This window comes from Heterocephalus glaber, unplaced genomic scaffold (genome assembly GCF_053883595.1).
Source record: "Heterocephalus glaber isolate CG9 unplaced genomic scaffold, H.glaber_assembly_v1.0 deba00001532, whole genome shotgun sequence".
Lineage (NCBI taxonomy): Eukaryota > Metazoa > Chordata > Mammalia > Rodentia > Bathyergidae > Heterocephalus > Heterocephalus glaber.
In genome coordinates, this window is record NW_028258330.1 from 24,681,778 (window position 1) to 24,700,792 (window position 19,015).

The 19,015-nt window shown below is 46.8% G+C and overlaps 1 protein-coding gene across 1 annotated transcript in view; it reads right to left on the minus strand.

Annotated features, from left to right (window-relative positions):
• Positions 1–10,056, minus strand: part of Snta1 (syntrophin alpha 1) — a 29,148-nt gene extending 19,092 nt beyond the window's left edge. Inside the window, exons 1-2 of the mRNA XM_004867942.4 lie at positions 9,619–10,056; positions 4,887–5,072 (exon numbers count right to left, since the gene is read on the minus strand). Of these exons, the coding sequence (XP_004867999.1) occupies positions 4,887–5,072; positions 9,619–9,928 (496 nt within the window). The 5' untranslated portion in view covers positions 9,929–10,056. The remainder of the gene's footprint in view (positions 1–4,886; positions 5,073–9,618) is intronic.
• Between the last annotated feature and the right edge of the window lie 8,959 nt (positions 10,057–19,015).

A 19,015-nucleotide genomic window follows, 5' to 3' on the forward strand; every position in this document is an offset into this window, starting at 1 on the left:
TAAATACTTAAGAATTAAAAACAAAAAACCTTGTGCTTTGACTCCTCAAAGATCTAAGCTAATATTCTACTTCTGCCACTATGTGACCACAGCCAAGTAACTTTGCGTCTCTCTTCCAATGTTCTCACCTATGCAGTGTATGAAGAATGTGCCTAATTCATAGGAGTAGCATTGAGGATTCAGTGAAATAAAACAGTCAAGACACTTAGCAGGGTGCCTCACACACTGCAGGATTGTAGGTGCTCAATAACAAGCAGTATGATTATTATCATCCTTTCCTCTACCTCCACCAGCAGCCAGGGTCGCACAGCTAATCAGGGACAAAGCCTGCCTCCTGAGGCCACAGGCATTTTAATCAAGGACTGGGATCAGGCCAGGGCTGGCATAGGCCAAGTTTTGTCTGTGGAGAGTCACGTGGCCCAAAGTTATGTCCAAATGCAGCCAAATAAATGTTTCCTTGTGAACAATGGTCAGAACAATAGGACTGAGTCATGGGAGACCTGACTAGGGGCTCCCCTCCTACCTGTTCCTGCAACAGAAATCCTGTGGTGCCTCAAGGGCCACAGCACACTCAGCCCAACTAAACAAAGTGGCCCCAAATTAGATGTATCCCACTTTGAGGCTGGTAATCCAAGGAGCCAAGGCACAGACGGAACACCTGGTACTGTCCATCTCCCAGGGGTGGACCTGGCAGGGGCAGGTCTCAGAGTTCCAAGGACTCATAAGCCAAAAGTTCAGGAGTCAGTCACACCCAGCAGGCACTCTGAGCCCTTTCTACAACATTTAGGAAAGCCAACTGCAAGTGTAAAGTTAAAGGGAAAGAAGAAAGGGTCAAAGAATGTACCCTGCTGATACCTAAACACTAAGTTCTAAGGTCAGCACCAGCCCTGGAGGCTCAGAGACAAATTACATGTGCTCCTTCCCCAGGAAGAGCTTCCAAGGTGGGGATGAAGCTCTAGGGTAGAGCACTTGCCTAGCATATGTGAGGCCGTGGGTTCAATCTCCACTACTGAGATAGAGGAGGAGCTTCCGGTTTACCACAGAAAACAACAATGGTGATAACAGGACTGGGATTACTGAAGGCTTACCATGCAGAAGACACTGTACTAGGCACTTAAAATGCATTGTCTTATAAATGAAGTACCTACTATGGGCACTGGCCTTGGCATTATTTTTGTTGTTGTACTAGGGATTAAACTCAGAGCTTTATGCATGCTAGACAAGTGCTCTATCACTGAGCTACATCCCCAGCCCATTTTTAAAATTTTATTTGAGACAAGGTCTCACTATGTTGCCGGGTGTGGTGGTGCACTCCTGTAATCCCAGCACTCAGAAGGCTGAGACAGGAGGATTGCCATGAGTTTGAGGGTAGCTTGGGCTACAGAGTGAGTCCAAGGCCAGCCTGAACTACATAGTGAAACCTTGTCTTTAAAAAAAAAAAAAAAAAAGAAAGGCCAGGGATTTAGCTCAGTGGTTCCACTGCCTGCATGGAAAGCTTAAAGTCCCAAGTTTGATCCCCAGTACTAAAAAATAAAAATTAAAAAAAAAAAGAAAGAAAGAAATTCACTAAGTTGACCAAGCTGGCCTCAAACTTGCAATCTTCTGTGCCAGGGATGTAGCTCAGTGGTAGAGTGCTTGGCTAGTATGTGTGAGGTTCTGGGTTCCATGGTGGAGGTGAAGGGATGGTCTCCACATGGAATATACCTTTGCTACTTTGTACAATACACTAAAATTTTACTTTATTGGTTTTTATTGCTTTTTACTATTTTTTTTTAATGTATAACAGACTCACTATAGCCACTGTCAGTATGTCCAACCACACCAGACAAGGGAAAAGAGAAGGGCATTTTCCCATGGTAATCCCTCCTTCTTCTCCCAGCCTGGTCTCCAAGGGCCCAGGCTGGCCCTGGTATGAGATCTGTACACACAATGGGTCTCTAAGCAGCTGACAGAAGTGTGTTGGCTGCCAGATTGCACCCAGACTCTGGTCACAAACACATCCCCGCAGCTGAAAACAGGCTCAGGACTTTGTCCAAACCCTTGACCTACCAAGAGGAAAAGTTTCAGGAAGCAGACTGGGGTTGCTGAAGTCCAGCTGAGCCCCCAACTTGGGCCAGGAAGGAGAACTCTGGAAGGCCCCTGGAGTTTTCTGGTGACGCTTGTTCTTCCAGGACATCACCAGAGAATTCTGTACCAAGTCCCAGGAAAGATGCCCAGCTGCCTTGCCAAGTTCACATCCAAAGGAAAGGCCCTTCTTCAGCAGCTCCTTAGAGGTGACCTCAGGAATAGGTTGGGGGTAGGAAGTTTTGAACAATGTGGCCAGTGATTGGGCTCCAGGGGAAACCTAAGCCCAGAAAGGCTCCTAGAAACTATGCCTCCAGACTGGGGCAACTCCCCCAAATCTCAAGGACCAGGCATAAGCCAGCATCCACCTGTCCTCTAGGCTTCTAAGATCACCCTAGCATTTCAGAGAGCCCAGTTCCTCACGCTGCCCCTACCTCAAACCTTTGTGCTGCCTTGAGTGCAATTGCTTCTTTCCAGATTACTTGGCCAAGAATCCAGGGTGTGAGAAGTGACTTCAAATGGCTGGGGATAGCCAGGCATGGTGGTTCACGTCTGTTATCATACCTACTTGGAAGGCTTGCAGGAGGATCACAAGTTGAAGTCCAGCCTGGGCAATTTACTGAAACTCTATCCCAAAAATAAATTTTAAAAAGGCTGGAGAGCTGGGCACAATGACACTGCCTATAATCCCAGCTACTTGGTAAGCTGAGGCAGGAAGATTGCAAGTTAGAGGCCAGCCTGGGCAATTTTGCCAGACCAAGACACTATCTCAAAAAAAAGGTGGGGAGGTGGCTCAGTGTGAAGGCTCTGAGTTCAATCCCCAGTACTAGAAGAAAGGCAAAGAGAGAGGGACAGAGAGACTTCAACTAAGAAAAAGTTCAAAAAACCAACAAGAAGGCCCCAACCTCCTTCCTCATAACCACATCTGGGAAAGGGTTTACCAAAGGAATGGTCTTAACATTGGAAAAGTCCTAGAACATAAGAGCTGGAGACCCTCAGTCCTGGGATGGTACATGTGTTACTTGTCTCCATGCTGCATCTGTGGCAGACATTGCTAATCAACTACAGCTCCTTTCTGCTCAGGTAAGGCCTTCCAATCCTCATAAATATGGAACTCCCAGTAGTTCCAAGTGAGGCTGATATTCAGTGAAAGCAATTGGTTATCTCTAACCTAGGACATGAAGTAAGTACCTATGAATGTTCTTGGTTTATTGAGGAAGGACAAATACTCATGAATTAGAGAGAAGGCCTGAGTATTAGCTCTCAAAGTCAGAAGACGATTCAAATGTCAAACACTCAGTTATTTCTTTCTCAGAACGATACACATGCCAACAACCTGGACACAAATGTTCTCAACCCTTAAAATGAGAAGGGTGAGGGCCCCTCAGGGTGAATTAGAAACATGGCCACAGCAAAAATTTCACCATTTATAGATCAAAATTTCAAACAACAGAAACTAAAAACTCTTTCAAGTCAGCTAAAATGTGACATTTCAATGAATGTCAATTGTATTAATCTGTACTGCCAGCTATAAATATCAAAGCGTTAAGGCATCTGGGGAGAAGGCTCTTACGCCCATATCATTTATGAGTGATTCTGTTATTTGGCTTTGCAGTTAAAGTATGATTGATAGGATCGGGAGGTATAACTCAGTGATAATGCACTTGTCTAGCGTGCATGAGGCCCTGGGTTCAATCCCCAGCACCACAAAAAAAAAATTTTATATATATATATTTGACATTTGATATACTTAAGCTTTTAGGGACCAACACTCTAGAGTCAGTCCTTTTTAAAGTATGAAAATGCATTACTAGTATTTATAGATATGGCTAAAATATAAAAATAAAATAAAACAGTGGGAATTGAGGTCTGGAGCCACAAGAATGCCAAGAATCAGCAAAGAACTATAGCCTGTTTGCTTCTGTGGGCTCTTGGAGACCCCTTCAGGGAACTCATAGGATTTGGGACGTAGCTCAGAAGCTTTGCTGACCAGGGCTTCTCCATCAGCCCCCGCCACCTCCCTGTGGCTATTCTGGGCAATGAGCCAAAAGCACATTCCTCAGGCCCCCACAGACTTCCGGAGCTGCCAGAGTGGGGTTTGAGGAAAGAGCTGAGCAAAGCAGACACCTCCTAAGAGAGAGGGAAAAAGGCAAATAAGGAACATAGCAGGAGGTCATCACAACCCATAGGGAAAGTGAGGCCCAAAGATGGCAAAGGGCTCATCCAAGCCCACACAGTGAAGGCATAGTGAAGAAAGCCACCCAACCAAGGACCGGCCCCCCAAAAATAATAAACTCATCTCTGATCTTTGCTGGAAGAATTTGACATCTTGCTGTAGAGTAGCCAAGTTCTCTCCTCAAAGAGGATGATAGCTCTCTGGGTGTTAGAAGAACCTAGAGTTAATCTCTAGGTCCCTTAGGATAGAATCTTAGCTGCCGCTCCCCAAGTCTCCACTCCTCTCTTTACCTGAGTCACTCACTGTATGTCACATCCTACAATGTACCCTTGGTCCTATTTACAACAACCCAGAAAGGCAGGAGTTATATCCCCATTTTACAGATGAGGAAACTAAAGCTCAGGGAAAGGAAGTGACTTGTCCAAGGCCCCAGTAGTAGAGAGTGAGAGAGGAAGGGAAACCAGGTCTGCTTAGCTCCACACAAGCTCTCTCTCTACCCTGACACACTATCTCCAAGCAGGTCCCAAAGTTCTGTTTCCATTTTCAATCCAGCCCCAAGGCCTGGCTGGGGCCACCTGATGCCTAGGGAGACTGGGAAGAAGTTAAACACATGCCTGAGCCCCAGGCTCTGGGCCCCAGTGCTTACCCTCCAGCACTACCTCCTTGCCTGTCTTCTTGAGAGCTTGCACTGCCTCGTCATGGGTGGCAGAGGACAGGTCTTCACCATTCACAGACAGGATAGCATCCCCCACGAAGAGAGCCTCTGTCTGGTCAGCTGCCAACCCCTTGAAGATCTTGGAAATGAGAATGGGCATCTTGTTCTCTCGGCCCCCTGCAAAGACAGAAGAAAGAAAAAACTGTGGCGCCATAGCCCCAGCGGCTCGTCGGACGCCAGCGGTGGCTTTGGCCTGGCCCTGGGCACCCACACCAAGGGGCTGGACTGACCATCTATGTTCCCAGGCGCGGGGCTGGGAGGCACCCCGTGCTGCAAGAGCTACGAGGACTGTGACAGCGGCATCATGGAGGACTCGGCCATAAAGTAGGAGTACATGCTCAACACCACACCAAGTGCCTGTGCCTCATGTATGGGGACATTGCCTCTGGCTACCACTACAGCGTGGCCTCCTTCGAGGCCTGCAAGGCCTTCTTCAAGAGAACCATCCAAGGTGTGTGGTGGGCAGCACAGGCCTGGTTCAGTGCAGGTGGAGATGCCTGACCTTCCAGGGAGCAGCCAGGTCTGGCACCCTGGGAGCAAAGGTTCTGGAGGGCCCCTTCCTATGCCTCAGGGGTCCTCATGTCTAGGACTCTGGGCAAGGACTCTCTGAGGCTTGCACCCCGGAAACCACAAAGAAAACCCACACAAATGCTTAACCATGGGTGCCTGATCAGTTTGGCAAGCACTGTCCGATGTGTGCCTCCCCAAAAGCTCATTTTTCTGGAAAAAAAATAGCATCATTGCCCTGCCATTCCAGACCTGCTGAAATATAATGGGTTTCCTTAAAAAAAAAAAAAAAAAAAAAACTGTGGCAGACACTTTAATGCTTGGGAGTCAAGTCAGGGAGAAATCACAGAGGGGTCCCTCAGCTCCCAGTCTAGCATTGGGAAAAGGGAGTTAGGAAAGTAAAGAGAATCTCAGAAAAGTGTCAGAACTTTGGGATATTGATAATACTGAGAATACATATTTTTAAAATTCATAAATGCTTTGAGTATAGTTTGGTTAAACGCTTTGGATGTTCACCAGTGTTTGAGTAACTGACAAAGTGATTGATAGCCTTTTCGTAAATATTTTAGGTTTTGGCCAGGGATTTAGTTTAGTGGTTCCACCATCTGCCTCACAAGGGCAAGATCCCGAGTTCGATCCCCGGTACCAAAAAAAAAAGTTAGGTTTTAAGTAATTTTCCCACAATGTGGGAACCCACTGATGCCTCCTAATCTGAAATTAAGATAGAATCTGGATTAAGATATTGCCCCCAAGGACCTTTTCAGCAATCATAAAGGATCAAGGATCCAAGATGGAAATTAAGGCCTTCAATTCTACAGATTCTAGAGATTTCTAAATTCTAGAGATTTCAAAAGCACATCTCTGTCTGATGCAAACAAATCTATTTTACTTTTTTTTTCTTTTTTCCTTTTTGCAGTGCTAAAGCCCAAACCTAGGGCTTGCCACACCTTAGCCAAGGAAAGGCGCTACTTCTAAGCCACATTTTCAGCCCACAATTTACATTTTACTGAACTGCTTTACTGCTAAACTCATTGCTTCTGCTACTCCTTCTCCTTCTGTTTTTGTTTGTTTTGTGGTACTAGGCCTAGGGATGAACTTAGGGGTGCTCTACCACTGAGAGCTACATCCCCATTCCATTTTATATTTTGAAACAGAGTCTCTGTAAATTGGCCAGGCTACCCTCAAACTCGTGATCCTCCTGCCTGGGCCTTCTAAGTAGCTGGAATTACAGGCATGCACCACTGTGCCCAACTTGTTAGTACTATTTTTTTAAAGGCATTTAAACTGGCAAAGGCTCTGAGGTACCAGAAACGAAAAGGAATAGAAACAACAGTGCATATTAGTTCTACCTAGTTCCCTGTATCAAGTGCTGTACTAAATGCTTTCAATGTTGTCTCATTACATCTTCACAACACCCCATCACCCCATCAGCATTGTGGAGACAAGCCCCTTGCCCAAGGTCACTCAGCTAGTACAGAGCAAAGCCAGTATTTGAACCTAAGTCTTCTGGTTCCTGAACCAATACACTTAACCCTATGTAAATTGCATAGACTCTCAGATGTCACACTCCTAATTCATTTACAGAGTACTAAAGATGAGAAACTATGGCTCAAAGCAGGAGGTCATTGTTCCAAGGTCACAGAAGGTGGTGGTAGAGCTGGGACTGGAACACTTCTCCTGACCCCCGTACAGCTCCAATAGTTTGTTCATGGCACTGCACAGAGCTTGAAGCCCAGGAGACGGGGTTCCTATTTATATTTGCCCTACCCCACTGAAAACTAGGGACTTCAGTTTAATTTGAAGCTATGATCATTCATGGCTGCCTTTGACTCAGCTGGACCCTAATATAGGAAGGTTACCATAGCAACAGGAGCCCAGTCTCCAAGCACAAGAAATTGAATGGAGCTGGAATTTTGCCTGAAATCTCCTAAAAGTATCCTCACACCCACCTGAAAGTATAAAGGTAGGCAGTAACTATGGACCTCAGCTAGACCATGCTCCACTGGGAATCAGTTTGTCCATTAGCAAAACGAAATTCTCTATAAACTCTAAGCTCTTCCCTTTCTGATATATCCAGTGTACAATTGTTTGATTGGTCTATTGCTCTATCTATACTAGAGCTTGGGGATAAGACTGGTATCCACTCTCTGGTTTCCCCAATTCCCCCTTTTAGACTCTGTATGTTAGCTGCCTGGGGATTCACTCTTTCACTGGAAAGAACTACCTCCCCTGGGGATCCAGAACAGTGGCCTGATAATTAAGGTTCAAATCCCACCTTTACCACTTACTGACAGTGTGATCACTGAAAAATTATTTAACTTGTTTTGTTATTGGTTTTTTGTTTGTTAGGTTGTTTTGTTTTGTTTTGGTACTGGTGATCAAACTCAGGACCTTGATTGAGCTTGCAAGGCAGACACAGCACCACTGAGCTAAATCCCCAGCCCTGTTATTGTTGGTTTTTTTGGTTTTTTTTTTTTTTGTACTGGGCATCAAACTCCAGACCTTGCGCTTTCGAGGCAGGCAGCAGAGCCACTGAGCTAAATAATCCCCAGCCCCTGTCATTGTTTTGACACAGGGTCTTGCCACACAGTTCAGGCCAGCCTTAAATTCATTACATACCCTAGGCTGGCCTTCAACTCACAGCAATCCTTCAGAGCGCTTGATTGCAGGCATGTGCCATCATGGCTGACTAAAAATTGTTTAACTTTTCTGAGTCCATTTGTACACCTTAAAAATGGAGCTTATTGGCCAGGGATTTAGCTCAGTGGTTTCGCTGCCTGCTACGCAAGCATAAGGACCCGAGTTCAATCCCCGGTACCCAAAAAAAAAAAATAGGAGAAAAATGGAGCTTACACTCAGTGCCTTTCACCACTTGTTGCCAGGATGAAGTAGTTCATGAGCCAGGTGTAATAAGGACAACACCTGGCACACAATGGTGGTATTCATCACCATCTCCACCCCCTTACCAAGGCCAAAGGGTCTAGAGGCCCCAGTGAACAGAGCCAACACCAGGGAGACCTGGGAAGGGACAGTGCACAGGCAAGATGATAAAGGGGTTGACACCCTTTCCCAAGGCATTCTGCTGGGGCCTGGGCCCCTGACAGGCAGATGAGGAAGAATGGTAAATCCAGCAGCTGGAGGCATACAGGGATTTTGAGCATCATGGTTAATTGCTTGGGAATCTCTCCTGGCCTCCATTTTCCTCTCATCTTACAGCAGTAATTAACCAAGCACCTACTATGTTGTGCCAAGTCAAGTCCTGCTTTCATAGAAACATCACAGTTCCATCATGATCTCCATTATACAGATGAGAAGGGCCAGGGATTCAGCTCAGTGGTTCCACCGCCTGCCTCGAAAGCACAAGGACCCAGGTTTGATCCCCAGTACCACAAAAAAAAAAAAAAAAAGCAAACATACAGATGAGAAAACAGATTCAGAGACAGGAAATGACTTGTCCAAGTTCACATGAAGACCCTAGTCTCAAACAGTCCAGTTGCACCCTAAAGAAGCTTGTCAGCCTTGAGAGCTCTCAAGTAGGAATGACAACTGTGGCTCCAGCCTCTCCCTCGAGTGCAAGGCAGAAATGCAGAACAGGAGACTCAAACCTAGGTGTCACAGCTCCCCATTCAGGTAGACAACCTTCCTGGGGCCTCAGGTATCTAAGTCCCTGCTGGCCCCTCCATGACTTCACCTGTGCCTCTCACATCTTCTATCCAACCTTGTGCTTCCCAGACTCCAGGCTTTGGCTCCACCCCTGCACCCTGGGTGTGTCTCAGGGACTTCTCCTGCCCTGCTAGGGTCCCAGGCCTTAACCCTCTTCCTCCTCATCCTGCTATTCTGGGGCCCCTCTTGTCCTTGATGCCCATGCTGGTTGCCCCTCAGATTCTTATGCCTCCACTCAGAACTCACCACCCCTTTGTCCTTTTGCGTTCCCAGTCCCCTTCACACCTGCGCCATCCGTGGCTTCCCGAGACCTCCAACTCCTGAAAACCCCTCCGACCTTGTAGGTCCAAGAGCCCTCGCTTCCCTCTCCTTGGAACCCCTTTAAACCCAGACAGAAGGTCTCTAACTCTGTCTGCTGCCAGCCCCGCGACCCCTGCGCCCTCAGCGGTCCCACAGACACCAGGACCCGGTACCCCCGGTACCCCGCGCCCACCTTTGATGCTGATGCCCAGCCCGCCGGCGTCCGCCTTGCGCACAGTCACGCGGCGCCGCTGGAGCAGCAGCGCCTCGGGCAGCTGCGGGGGCGCCGCGCCCGGCTCGGCGGCGCCGTTGAGCTGCGCGGACTCAGGCTCCCGCGAAGCGCCAGGCTCGGGGCCGGGCTCGCCGTCGGCGGGGCTCACGGTCAGAGCGTCCTCTGCCAGACTGAGCAACACCCGCTGCCACCGCTCGCCGCCGGCCCCCGAGCCCGCCCCGGCGCTCAGCTCCAGCAGCCCGGTGCGCGGGGCGCGTCTGCCTGATGCCATCTTCGCCTCAGAGCCTCCGCGCCGCCGCGCTCACCCCGTCCCGCCGCGCCTGGCCCGCTCCGACCAAGCACCCAGGGTAGAGGGCAGCGGGGGCCCGGCTGGGCCAGCCGCCACCCTACCCTGGTCTGCTGGGGGCGGGACGTGGGCGGGGCTACCGCGGGGTGTGGCCAATGGCAAGGGGCGGGGCACAGCAGGAGCGGGGTGGGGGGAAACGTGGGCCCAGAGTTTAAGGAAGCGGTGCAAGACCATTGGAGGGGCGGGTCATAGGCCGTCAGGGCGGGGCCAGGAAGTACGAAGCGGAGGAACAAAGTGCCGATGCTGGACCAGGCCGTGGCGGGCGGGACTTCATTGGGGGCGGAACCCTGGGGATCCCTTGGAGAAGTAAGTTCTGGGAACCGTCGTCGAAGGCTAGGACCGTAGCTCTCAGACATAGGAACGCAGGAAAAAATGAACCGTGGATCCTAGTGCGAGGCCTTGGGCGTCGGGACGGGACTATGCATGATGGAACGCTGGGCTTCTAGGACTTTGCAGGGTTGCTAGTAGATGAGCTTCATAAGGAGTTGATTTCCCATTTGGGGATCCAGGGTTTAGTCTGTGGGCGTGGCTTAGTGAGGGGCGCAGCTTCTCAAAGGGGCAGGCCCGGCACACGGAGTGGAGAGCCTTAGATTATGCTTAGGGCTAACCGAGGAGATGGACAGTCTCCGCTTCTAAACCGGAGGGGAAGGGCAGGCCTGGCGTGGAGCATGTTTGTAATCCCAGCAACTCGGGAGGCTGAGGCAGGAGGATCACAAATTTGAGGCCACCCTAGGCCACTTATGGAGACCCTGCCTCAAAATTGGTTCGACCCCCAGTACCACACACACACACACACCAAACACACTATGAGGCCTGGTGAGAGAACCTAGAAGTCCTGGTGTGCAAGAAAGGTGGGCTGCAAGCTGGGAGTATAAATTTGGACGGCTAAAGACCTGGCTGGCTTCTGATCCCTGCTCAGATACTCCGTTGGCTCCAAGTCTCACTTTTCTAGTCCTCCTTTCCTTACCTGTGAAATAGGGGTCATAATAACCCCTATCTTACAGGGCTTGCGTAGGGATTAAATTGATGTGGAGAATGCACTGCCCACTGTGAATCTCCATTCTATCGATATAATTACTACCACTCAAATGCTTGCTATTGGCCAACTGTAGCACTTAGCATTTTTCATGTGCTGTCTCTGTTTTTACAGTAGACATGGAGTTGCTACTGTTAATGATGGCCTGCTATACAGAAAGGGAAACCTGAAATTTACAAGATCTAGTTGGTCAGGGTCACATATTTATGAATTGGGCAGAGCTGGGATTCAGGGCTACCTAGGCCTGTTTGACATCAGCACCTAGGCAGTAATCCACTCAGTGAGACAGTTGCCAAATACAGAAATAAGGCATGATTTTTGTCAGGAAAAATCACACCACAGCACACACTTCAACCCACCCTCCTATCTGCTGTTTGTCTCCATCCTCCACTCCTAGCTAGGATGTGTTGGGCAATAAATGGGTAGGGCCACACCAGCATGTAGACTCCCTGCACCTTTGGGTAGGATCCTCCACATAAGATTCCATCAAGGAAAAAGAAAAGAAAATTCACGGGGAAGGGGACATAAAAAGAATTAAGATGTGCTATGTACATATACCAACTCCTCATGATGCATGTAATCATTATGTACTCCAAACACATACTAATAAAAAAAATTTAATTTAAAAAAGAAAAACCACAAGAAAATAGGTACATATAAAGTTGTCTACAGCAAACTTATATTCATAAGTAACTGAACGCAAACCAAAATGTCCAGCAGTAGGGAAGGGAATGGCTCTTTACCACTGAAAATCTACCAAGGTCATATATATGATACATGTGAATTATATGCACATCCACATATAATACATAGATACCATTTATTTAGTGTTCACTATACATTGGCACATGAGCTGGCTGATTTATACACATTGTCATTTGAACCTCACATAAATCCTGGACAGCCTGTATATTACTCCTTTTTTGTTTTGTTTGAGACAGGGTCTCACTATGCAGTTCAGTCTGACCTCGAACTCACACAGATCCTCCTGCCTCAGCCTCCCAAGTGTTGTTCATCACCACATCCACCTTGTTCCCTTTTTATATATGAAGAGGATGGCAGGTGTACCAGTAGTAAGAATAAACCTCTATTTTAACCTGAGTCTGTCTGGCTTCCAAGCTCATATCCCTTCTGCTCCTTTCTGCAGCACACATAGTGGCAGGGGATGATTCTACAATTCATTTATTCACAAGTATTAATTGAACATCCACTATGTGCCATGATGCTTGGTGTAGGGATTCAGTTGTAAACAAGATAGACAGACTCTTACGTCACAGAGTATACAATCTTACGGAAGCCAGGATGCCCTAGTAACTCAAAGCATAGGGTTAACTGGGCATGATGGCACTCTGGGAGGCTGAGGCAGAAGGATCACAAGTTTGAGCCCAGACTGGCCAACTCAGTAAGACCTTGTCTCAAAATTAAAGTGGGCTGGGGATGTAGCTTAGTGTGAAGGTCTTAGTATTAAAAAAAAAAAAAAAACAAACCCAGAGATTTAGAGTCTGATTTCCTTCATTCAAATTCTCACTATAGGAAATGAAAATGGTTAGCTCACTGGTGGAGCACTTACCTGACAGGCATGAAGCTCTAAATTCGATCCTCAGCACCACCACTACCACCAAAAAAAAAGGCTGGGCGTGGTGGCTTACACCTCTAATCTCAGAACTCCAGAAGCTGAGGCAGGAGGATCTCAAATTTGAGGCCAGCCTTGGCTACCTAGCAATACCCTGTCAAAAAAAAAAAATTCTCACTTTTAGCCTTCATGGTTCTGGATGACTTGTGTAACTGGTAAACCTCCATTTCATAATCTATAAAATGGGAATAGTAAAATTACTACCCTTGGAATTATTATAAGGAATCAATAAAATAAAATAATACCAGTAAACTACTCAGCCCAATTTCTATTCATAATAAGTTTTCAACAAATATGAATTGTTGGGCCGGGGATTTAGCTCAGTGGTTTCGCTTTCACTGTCTGCTGTGCAAGCGCAAGGACCAGAGTTCGATCTCCGGTACCCAAAAAAAAAAAAAAAAAAAAAAAAAAAAAAAAATATATATATATATATATATATATATGAATTGTTATTATACTGGAAAACAAGCATCAACCAAACAGCTTTCATGTAGAGAGCTAAGTAACAAAACTAGGGAGACATAGGTGTGGTGGTGCACACCTGTAATCCCAGCATTAGGGAGGCTGAGACAGGAGGATCACCATGAATTTGAGGTCAGCCTGGATTACATAGAGTTCAAGGCCAGCCTGAACTACATGGTGAGACCCTGTCTCAAAAAAACAAAATAAAATAAAATAAAAAGAATTAAAAGTCTGGCATATATGTGTATGACAATAAATATATGGAAGAAAGTAGGAGTGAGGGAAGGGAGGAAAAATGGAAAGAATAGAAGGAAAGAGAGTATAACATTGTATATATTCCCTAATAATTTGAAAGTATAACTTTGCTTAAAGATTGTAGAACAATCTGAGAAGTTTAGGGTAAGAACTTGGGGTCAATAAGGATCACATCCAGGCCAGGGATTTAGCTCAGTGGTTCCTCCGCCTCCCTTGCAAGCACAAGGTCCTGAGTTCGATCCCTGGTACTAAAAAAAAAAAAAAAAACAAGAATCACATCCCATTTATTGGCTTCTGGAAGTGTCACTCCAATGGTAGAGAAGAGAGAGGTGAGATCAGGCCAGGGAGAATGGGTAAGCTCCTTTCCTGGGACCAAAGCCTGGAACCAAATCCTTAGAAGTCCTACCACGTACTGCCCTATTTAAAAGAGACTTAATGAGGCCCAGACAAACTTAGTAAGAAAGAGCCCCAATGGAGGGTTCCTCCCCTGGGGGACTATTTTCTGTGGATAGAATGGAAGGGGAGCAGGGGAGAGGATCTGTATGCAAAGAGGCTAACAGAAAGAAAAAGGATGTAGAGCTGAGAAAATAATGATATGTGTGTGCATGTGTGTGAATTTATATGCATTACATGTGCATGTGTGTCCATGATCACGGAGTACAGACAGTGCAAACACCCCAGGAAGCTGGAGCTGGAGGGAGGAATGCTCTGCTCCTCCATGTGGTCAGCTGATGCCTCTCTGCTGTGGCTCAGAAATTGGCCTCCCACACACCCACAGGCCTGGCTCCCCACCAAGCCCCAGGCAGAGCTCCCAGAGGAAAACAGTTCACCGTCAAGTCATAGGGGAGAAGGTGCTGCCCAGCCCCCTGAAGGCCCTACAGGCTCAAGCCCTCAGGCCAAGGTTCTGAGGCCTAGTCAGACAGGGAGGTCTGTCCTCTTTGGCTCCAGGGTAAGGAGCAGGGATTCTTATATTCCCATACTCAGGGACAGCAGTAATAATGACAGTTCACATGACTGACTACCCAATGTATGTGCATTCTGTGGATCATCTCAGTTTACATTCACAACAATCCTAGAAATACATCTTGTTACTATTCCCATTCAGCAGATGAGGAAACTGAGAGGTATCCTGGCACCACAGCTCCGTTTAACACTGTACTGCACCCTGGGAGACGTGTGGATGTTAGCAGAGGACATGAGGTTTCCAAAATCTAAGACTCAGGTACTGCCAGGTATGGTTGATGCACTCCTGTGATCCCAGCATTCAGGAGGCTGAGACAGGAGGATCACTGCAAATTTGAGGCTAGCCTGGGGCTATATAGTGAGTTCAAGGCCATTCTGAACTACATAGTGAGATCCTGTCTCAAAAAATTAAAATAAAAAGGACCCAGGTACTGTAGTATGTGGGAGGGGAACCAAACAGGAACTTCCTTTATCTGTCACTTTTTTTTTCTTCAGCACTGGGGATTGAACACAAGGCCTTCATACTGAGTTATATCCATTAGCCATTTTAAAAATTTTTTATCTTACAAAAAAATTTTTTTAGTCTTGAAACAGGGTCTCACTAAGTCACTAAATTGCCCAGGCTGGGCTCAAATTTGCAGTGCTCCTGCCTCACCCTCCCAGAGTCCTGGGATTACAGGCCTGAGCTATCACAGTACCAACCAGGTTATTTTTTATTCCATAGGCTGCACCCTTCCACTGAGCGGCCCTAGGATGCCGACCAGAGTCAGACTTCCAGAATGTTCTTGAATACAAAGAAGGCTCATGGAATTTAGAGTAAAGGAATGTTTTTTGTTGTTTTTTTGGGTACTGGGGATCAAACTCAGGACCTTGCACTTGCCAGGCAGGTGTGGCACCACTGAGCTAAATCCACGGCCTGTAAAGGAATGTTTTAAATTTTGTCAAAGAAAGTCTAAAATTCTGCTGCAGCTGTCTTATGAGTTCCTTCACAGCCCTCACACCACACGAACTTCAGCATCCTCTGTCTGCCGAAGGACATTTGTCTTCCCACCAGGTGGGACCTCTCTGAGGCAGGAACCCTGTCCATCTCACATATTGTTGTAACCCAGCATGTAGCATAGTGCCTGGTACTGTGAAATATTTGCTAAACGAGTGAACGAATGAGTGGATGAATGATTCCCAGGGAGAGTAATAGCTTAGGCCCCTGAGGTAAGCAGTGTGTGCTGGTCCAGTGAAGAAAGGCTGGAGAGGGACAGGCCTCAGTGAACTCCCTCTGTTAAGGGAGGTACTGTATTACCCACCTTAAAGTGCCAGCGCAGAGCCGGGCATAGTGGTATACACCTGTAATTCCCCCACTCAGGAGGCTAGGCAGGAGAATTGTGAGTTCAAGGTGAGCCTATAATACATAGCAGGTCACTGTCTGAAGAAAAAAAAAAAAGCAATGTGTGGTGGCACACCCCTGTAATCACAGCATTCAGGAGGCATTTTGCTGCAAGTTCAAGGTCACCCTGCCCTACACAGTGAATTTAAAGCCAGCCTGAATTACATAGTGAGACCTTGTTTGGAAAAAAAAGTCCCCAGCTTGGGACCTGGTAAACAGTACAAGTCCAGCACATGTGATAAATATGAAAAGAAAAAAGAAAGAAAGAGGCCTGGGATTTAGCTCAGTGGCAACATGCCTGCCTCCTCGAAAGCACAAGGTCCTGAGTTCAATCCCCAATACTGGATTAAAAAAAAAAAAAAAGAAAGAGGAAAAAGGGCTGGACCTGTAGCTCAGTGCAAAGACCCTGGGTTCAAGCCCCAATACCCCTCCTAAAAAAAACAAAACCCTGGTGTGGAGCTGAGACTGCTGACTGGTGACTTGGGTGAAGATTACAGAGCATCAATGGCAGAAAGATGTTTAAAGTGTGTAACAATCTAAGATAACCTACAACAGTGATGGAGAATCTTTTTTTTTTTAAATTGGAAAAATCAGCAATCATAATGATACAGGGAGAAGAGATGTAACTCCCAAACCTGCTAGGTATCCAGAACACTAGTTCGTGTTCTCTAAAATCAAAGAATGAATTCTAGGAACAACAGGTTAAGAGTAGGAAAAATTTACGTCATACTTTTTTTTTTTCTTTTTTTTTTTTTGTACCGGGGATCAAACTTGGGACCTTGCGCTTGTGAGGCAGGTGCCGGAACCACTGAGGTATCCCCGGCCCATAAGAGTAGGAAAAATTTATTGAGAAAACGAAAGCTTCTGCCTAAGAGAGACAGAAGGGGGACCGGAAAGTGGGTTGCCCACTTACCCAACTTCTCAGAGGTGGGACAAAGCCATGAGGTAAGGCGGGTCCAAGGTGGGACAAAACTGTAGTCAACTAGTAGGATTACAAGTACAGTACCTTAGGTAATATTGATTAAATGGGGCTTCAATGGGGAAACAAGTCACATAGCAAGAGTACAAGGAATGAGCAAGGATTTTTGGTGGTAAGGGGTGGGACAGGGATCTTTCCTGGCAGATCTTGGCCCCCCACCCAGGTGACTGATACCTATTTAGAATATCAATCACTGCCATTCATCCTACACGGGTGTGGTAGTTTCTCTCCTTTTACAATTCTGACCTTTCAGTGAATGTGTCTAGACTGTCCTCCTTGTTGGCTCCTTGTCGGCTGGCCCTGTCTAACTGCCTACAAAATATCTAATTAACTTACCTATCTGCAATAATAATGAGATATTTTATTTTATTTTTTTATTTTTGTTTTTTTTGAGCCAGGGTTTCTGCTCTTTTTGGTATGATCAAACTCAGGACTTTGCACTTGCAAGGCAAGCTGGAGAACCTTTTAGAGCTTTCAATAATATAAACAACCCACTGCAGCACATGTGCCATAGGTTTGTCTCCTCTGACCTAGAGAGGGTTGAGAAAGAAAGAAAAATGGTTCACAGGCTGAGCCCTGTAGTAGACATCAAGCAGGAGAGGATAGAGCAGTAGGGGATCCATTGCAGGAACCAAGGCATCTGCTGGTAAATGGAGCTGGACAAGAAGTGACAAAGGAGTATTGTTTTCTCTTAACCCAGACGCTAATCCTAGGCCTCTACTTCTGGCCCCAACACAAGAAAATAAACCTGTGGAGTCACAATGGTGGCTCAGGCTGGGCTTTGACCATGCCCAGGTAGGGAGGAAAACAAGACACTTCCAGGGACAAGAGCCAGGACAAAGGATCTGGGCTTTTTTTGCTGGTGACAATAGAAGCCAAGAGCAGAGCATGGTGGCACCTGTAATCCCAGCACTCTGGAAGCTGAGGCAGGAGGATCAATATGAGTTCAAGTCCAACCTGGGTTAGATGGCCAGACCCTGTCTCAACACTCTCCCCTAGGAAAAAAAAGGGGGGGGGGGTCCAGGAAGGTGTTAACCTTGGCATAAATAGACCCAGAGTCATAGTCTAAGATCCAAATCCAGCACTTCCCAAAAAAAGAACCAGAAACTCAACAGAGGCATCACCATCCCTGTCCCACAGCCCAGCATGGTCACTGGCAAAAGGCACAGCCAAAGGCAGACTTGACTCCCCATGCAGGCGCCACATCTGAACACTACCAGAAGGGGGCAGCAGAGAGCCGGAGCTGCAGGGTCTAGCAGGCAGGACATCCAGCTCTGGCAGAAGACTGAAAAAAGGGGTGGGAATTCTTGAGATTGTTGCTTTTTTTTTTTTTCCTCTGATGGGGCTCAAACCCAGGGCCTTGTAATGTGCTAGACAAGGGCAGCCAAGATTGTCACTTTTGAAGCACTTTCTTCCCTTCATGTGAAGATTACACATTCATTTCACAGATAGTGACAATAATTTATTAATCCCTGCCCTCAGGAGGCTGAAGCAGTAGGATCCTTAAGAGTTCAAGGCCAGCCTGAACAACATAGCAAGATCCTGTCTCCAAAATACACACAAAATAGCCTGGCATTAGAGTGGAAGCAAAAACTCAGCATCCAAAGACCCAAATTGCTTCTTGGCTCCACTACCTACCAGCTGCATGGCCTTAGATATTTAGCTTCTCTATTTTTCAGTTTCCTGTGCAAAAAAATTGGGATCATAATAGTATCTACTATTGGGTTATTGTGAGGATTAAATGAGGTGAAGCCTACAAAGAGGAAGTAGGTGCATAATACATGTTCAATCATCATTTTTTTTTTTTTTTGAGTCAGGGTCTCACTATGTAGTTCAGGCTGACCTTGAACTGGGGGCAGTCCTCCTGCCTCAGTCTCCCAAGTGCTGGGATTACAGGGACGCACTACCATGCGTGGCTATCGTACTGTTCTAATTGCTATGACTGCTGCTGCTATATCACCTCCTCCCTCCACCCTGGCACCAACTCCTGGAGGTTCAACCTCCAAAAGGCTCTCAAAGCGGTCTCCACCCTGCATTTCACAGGCCCAGCCTCATCTCTCATTTCATGGCCTCTGTGAGGGTCTTGTTAAACAGATCTCCAGTTCACACCCCAGTTTCTGCTTCAGTGGGTCTTCAGTAGCCTGAGAACTGGCTGTGTGTGTGTGCGCACGCGCTATAAGGTATAAGGACAGGGCTTGCTAGGCAAGTACTCTACTGAGCTACATTCCCCATTCCCCAGGCTCCTCACTTGCTCATTCTTATTTTGAAACTGGGTTTTGCTAAATTGCCCAGACGGGGCTCAA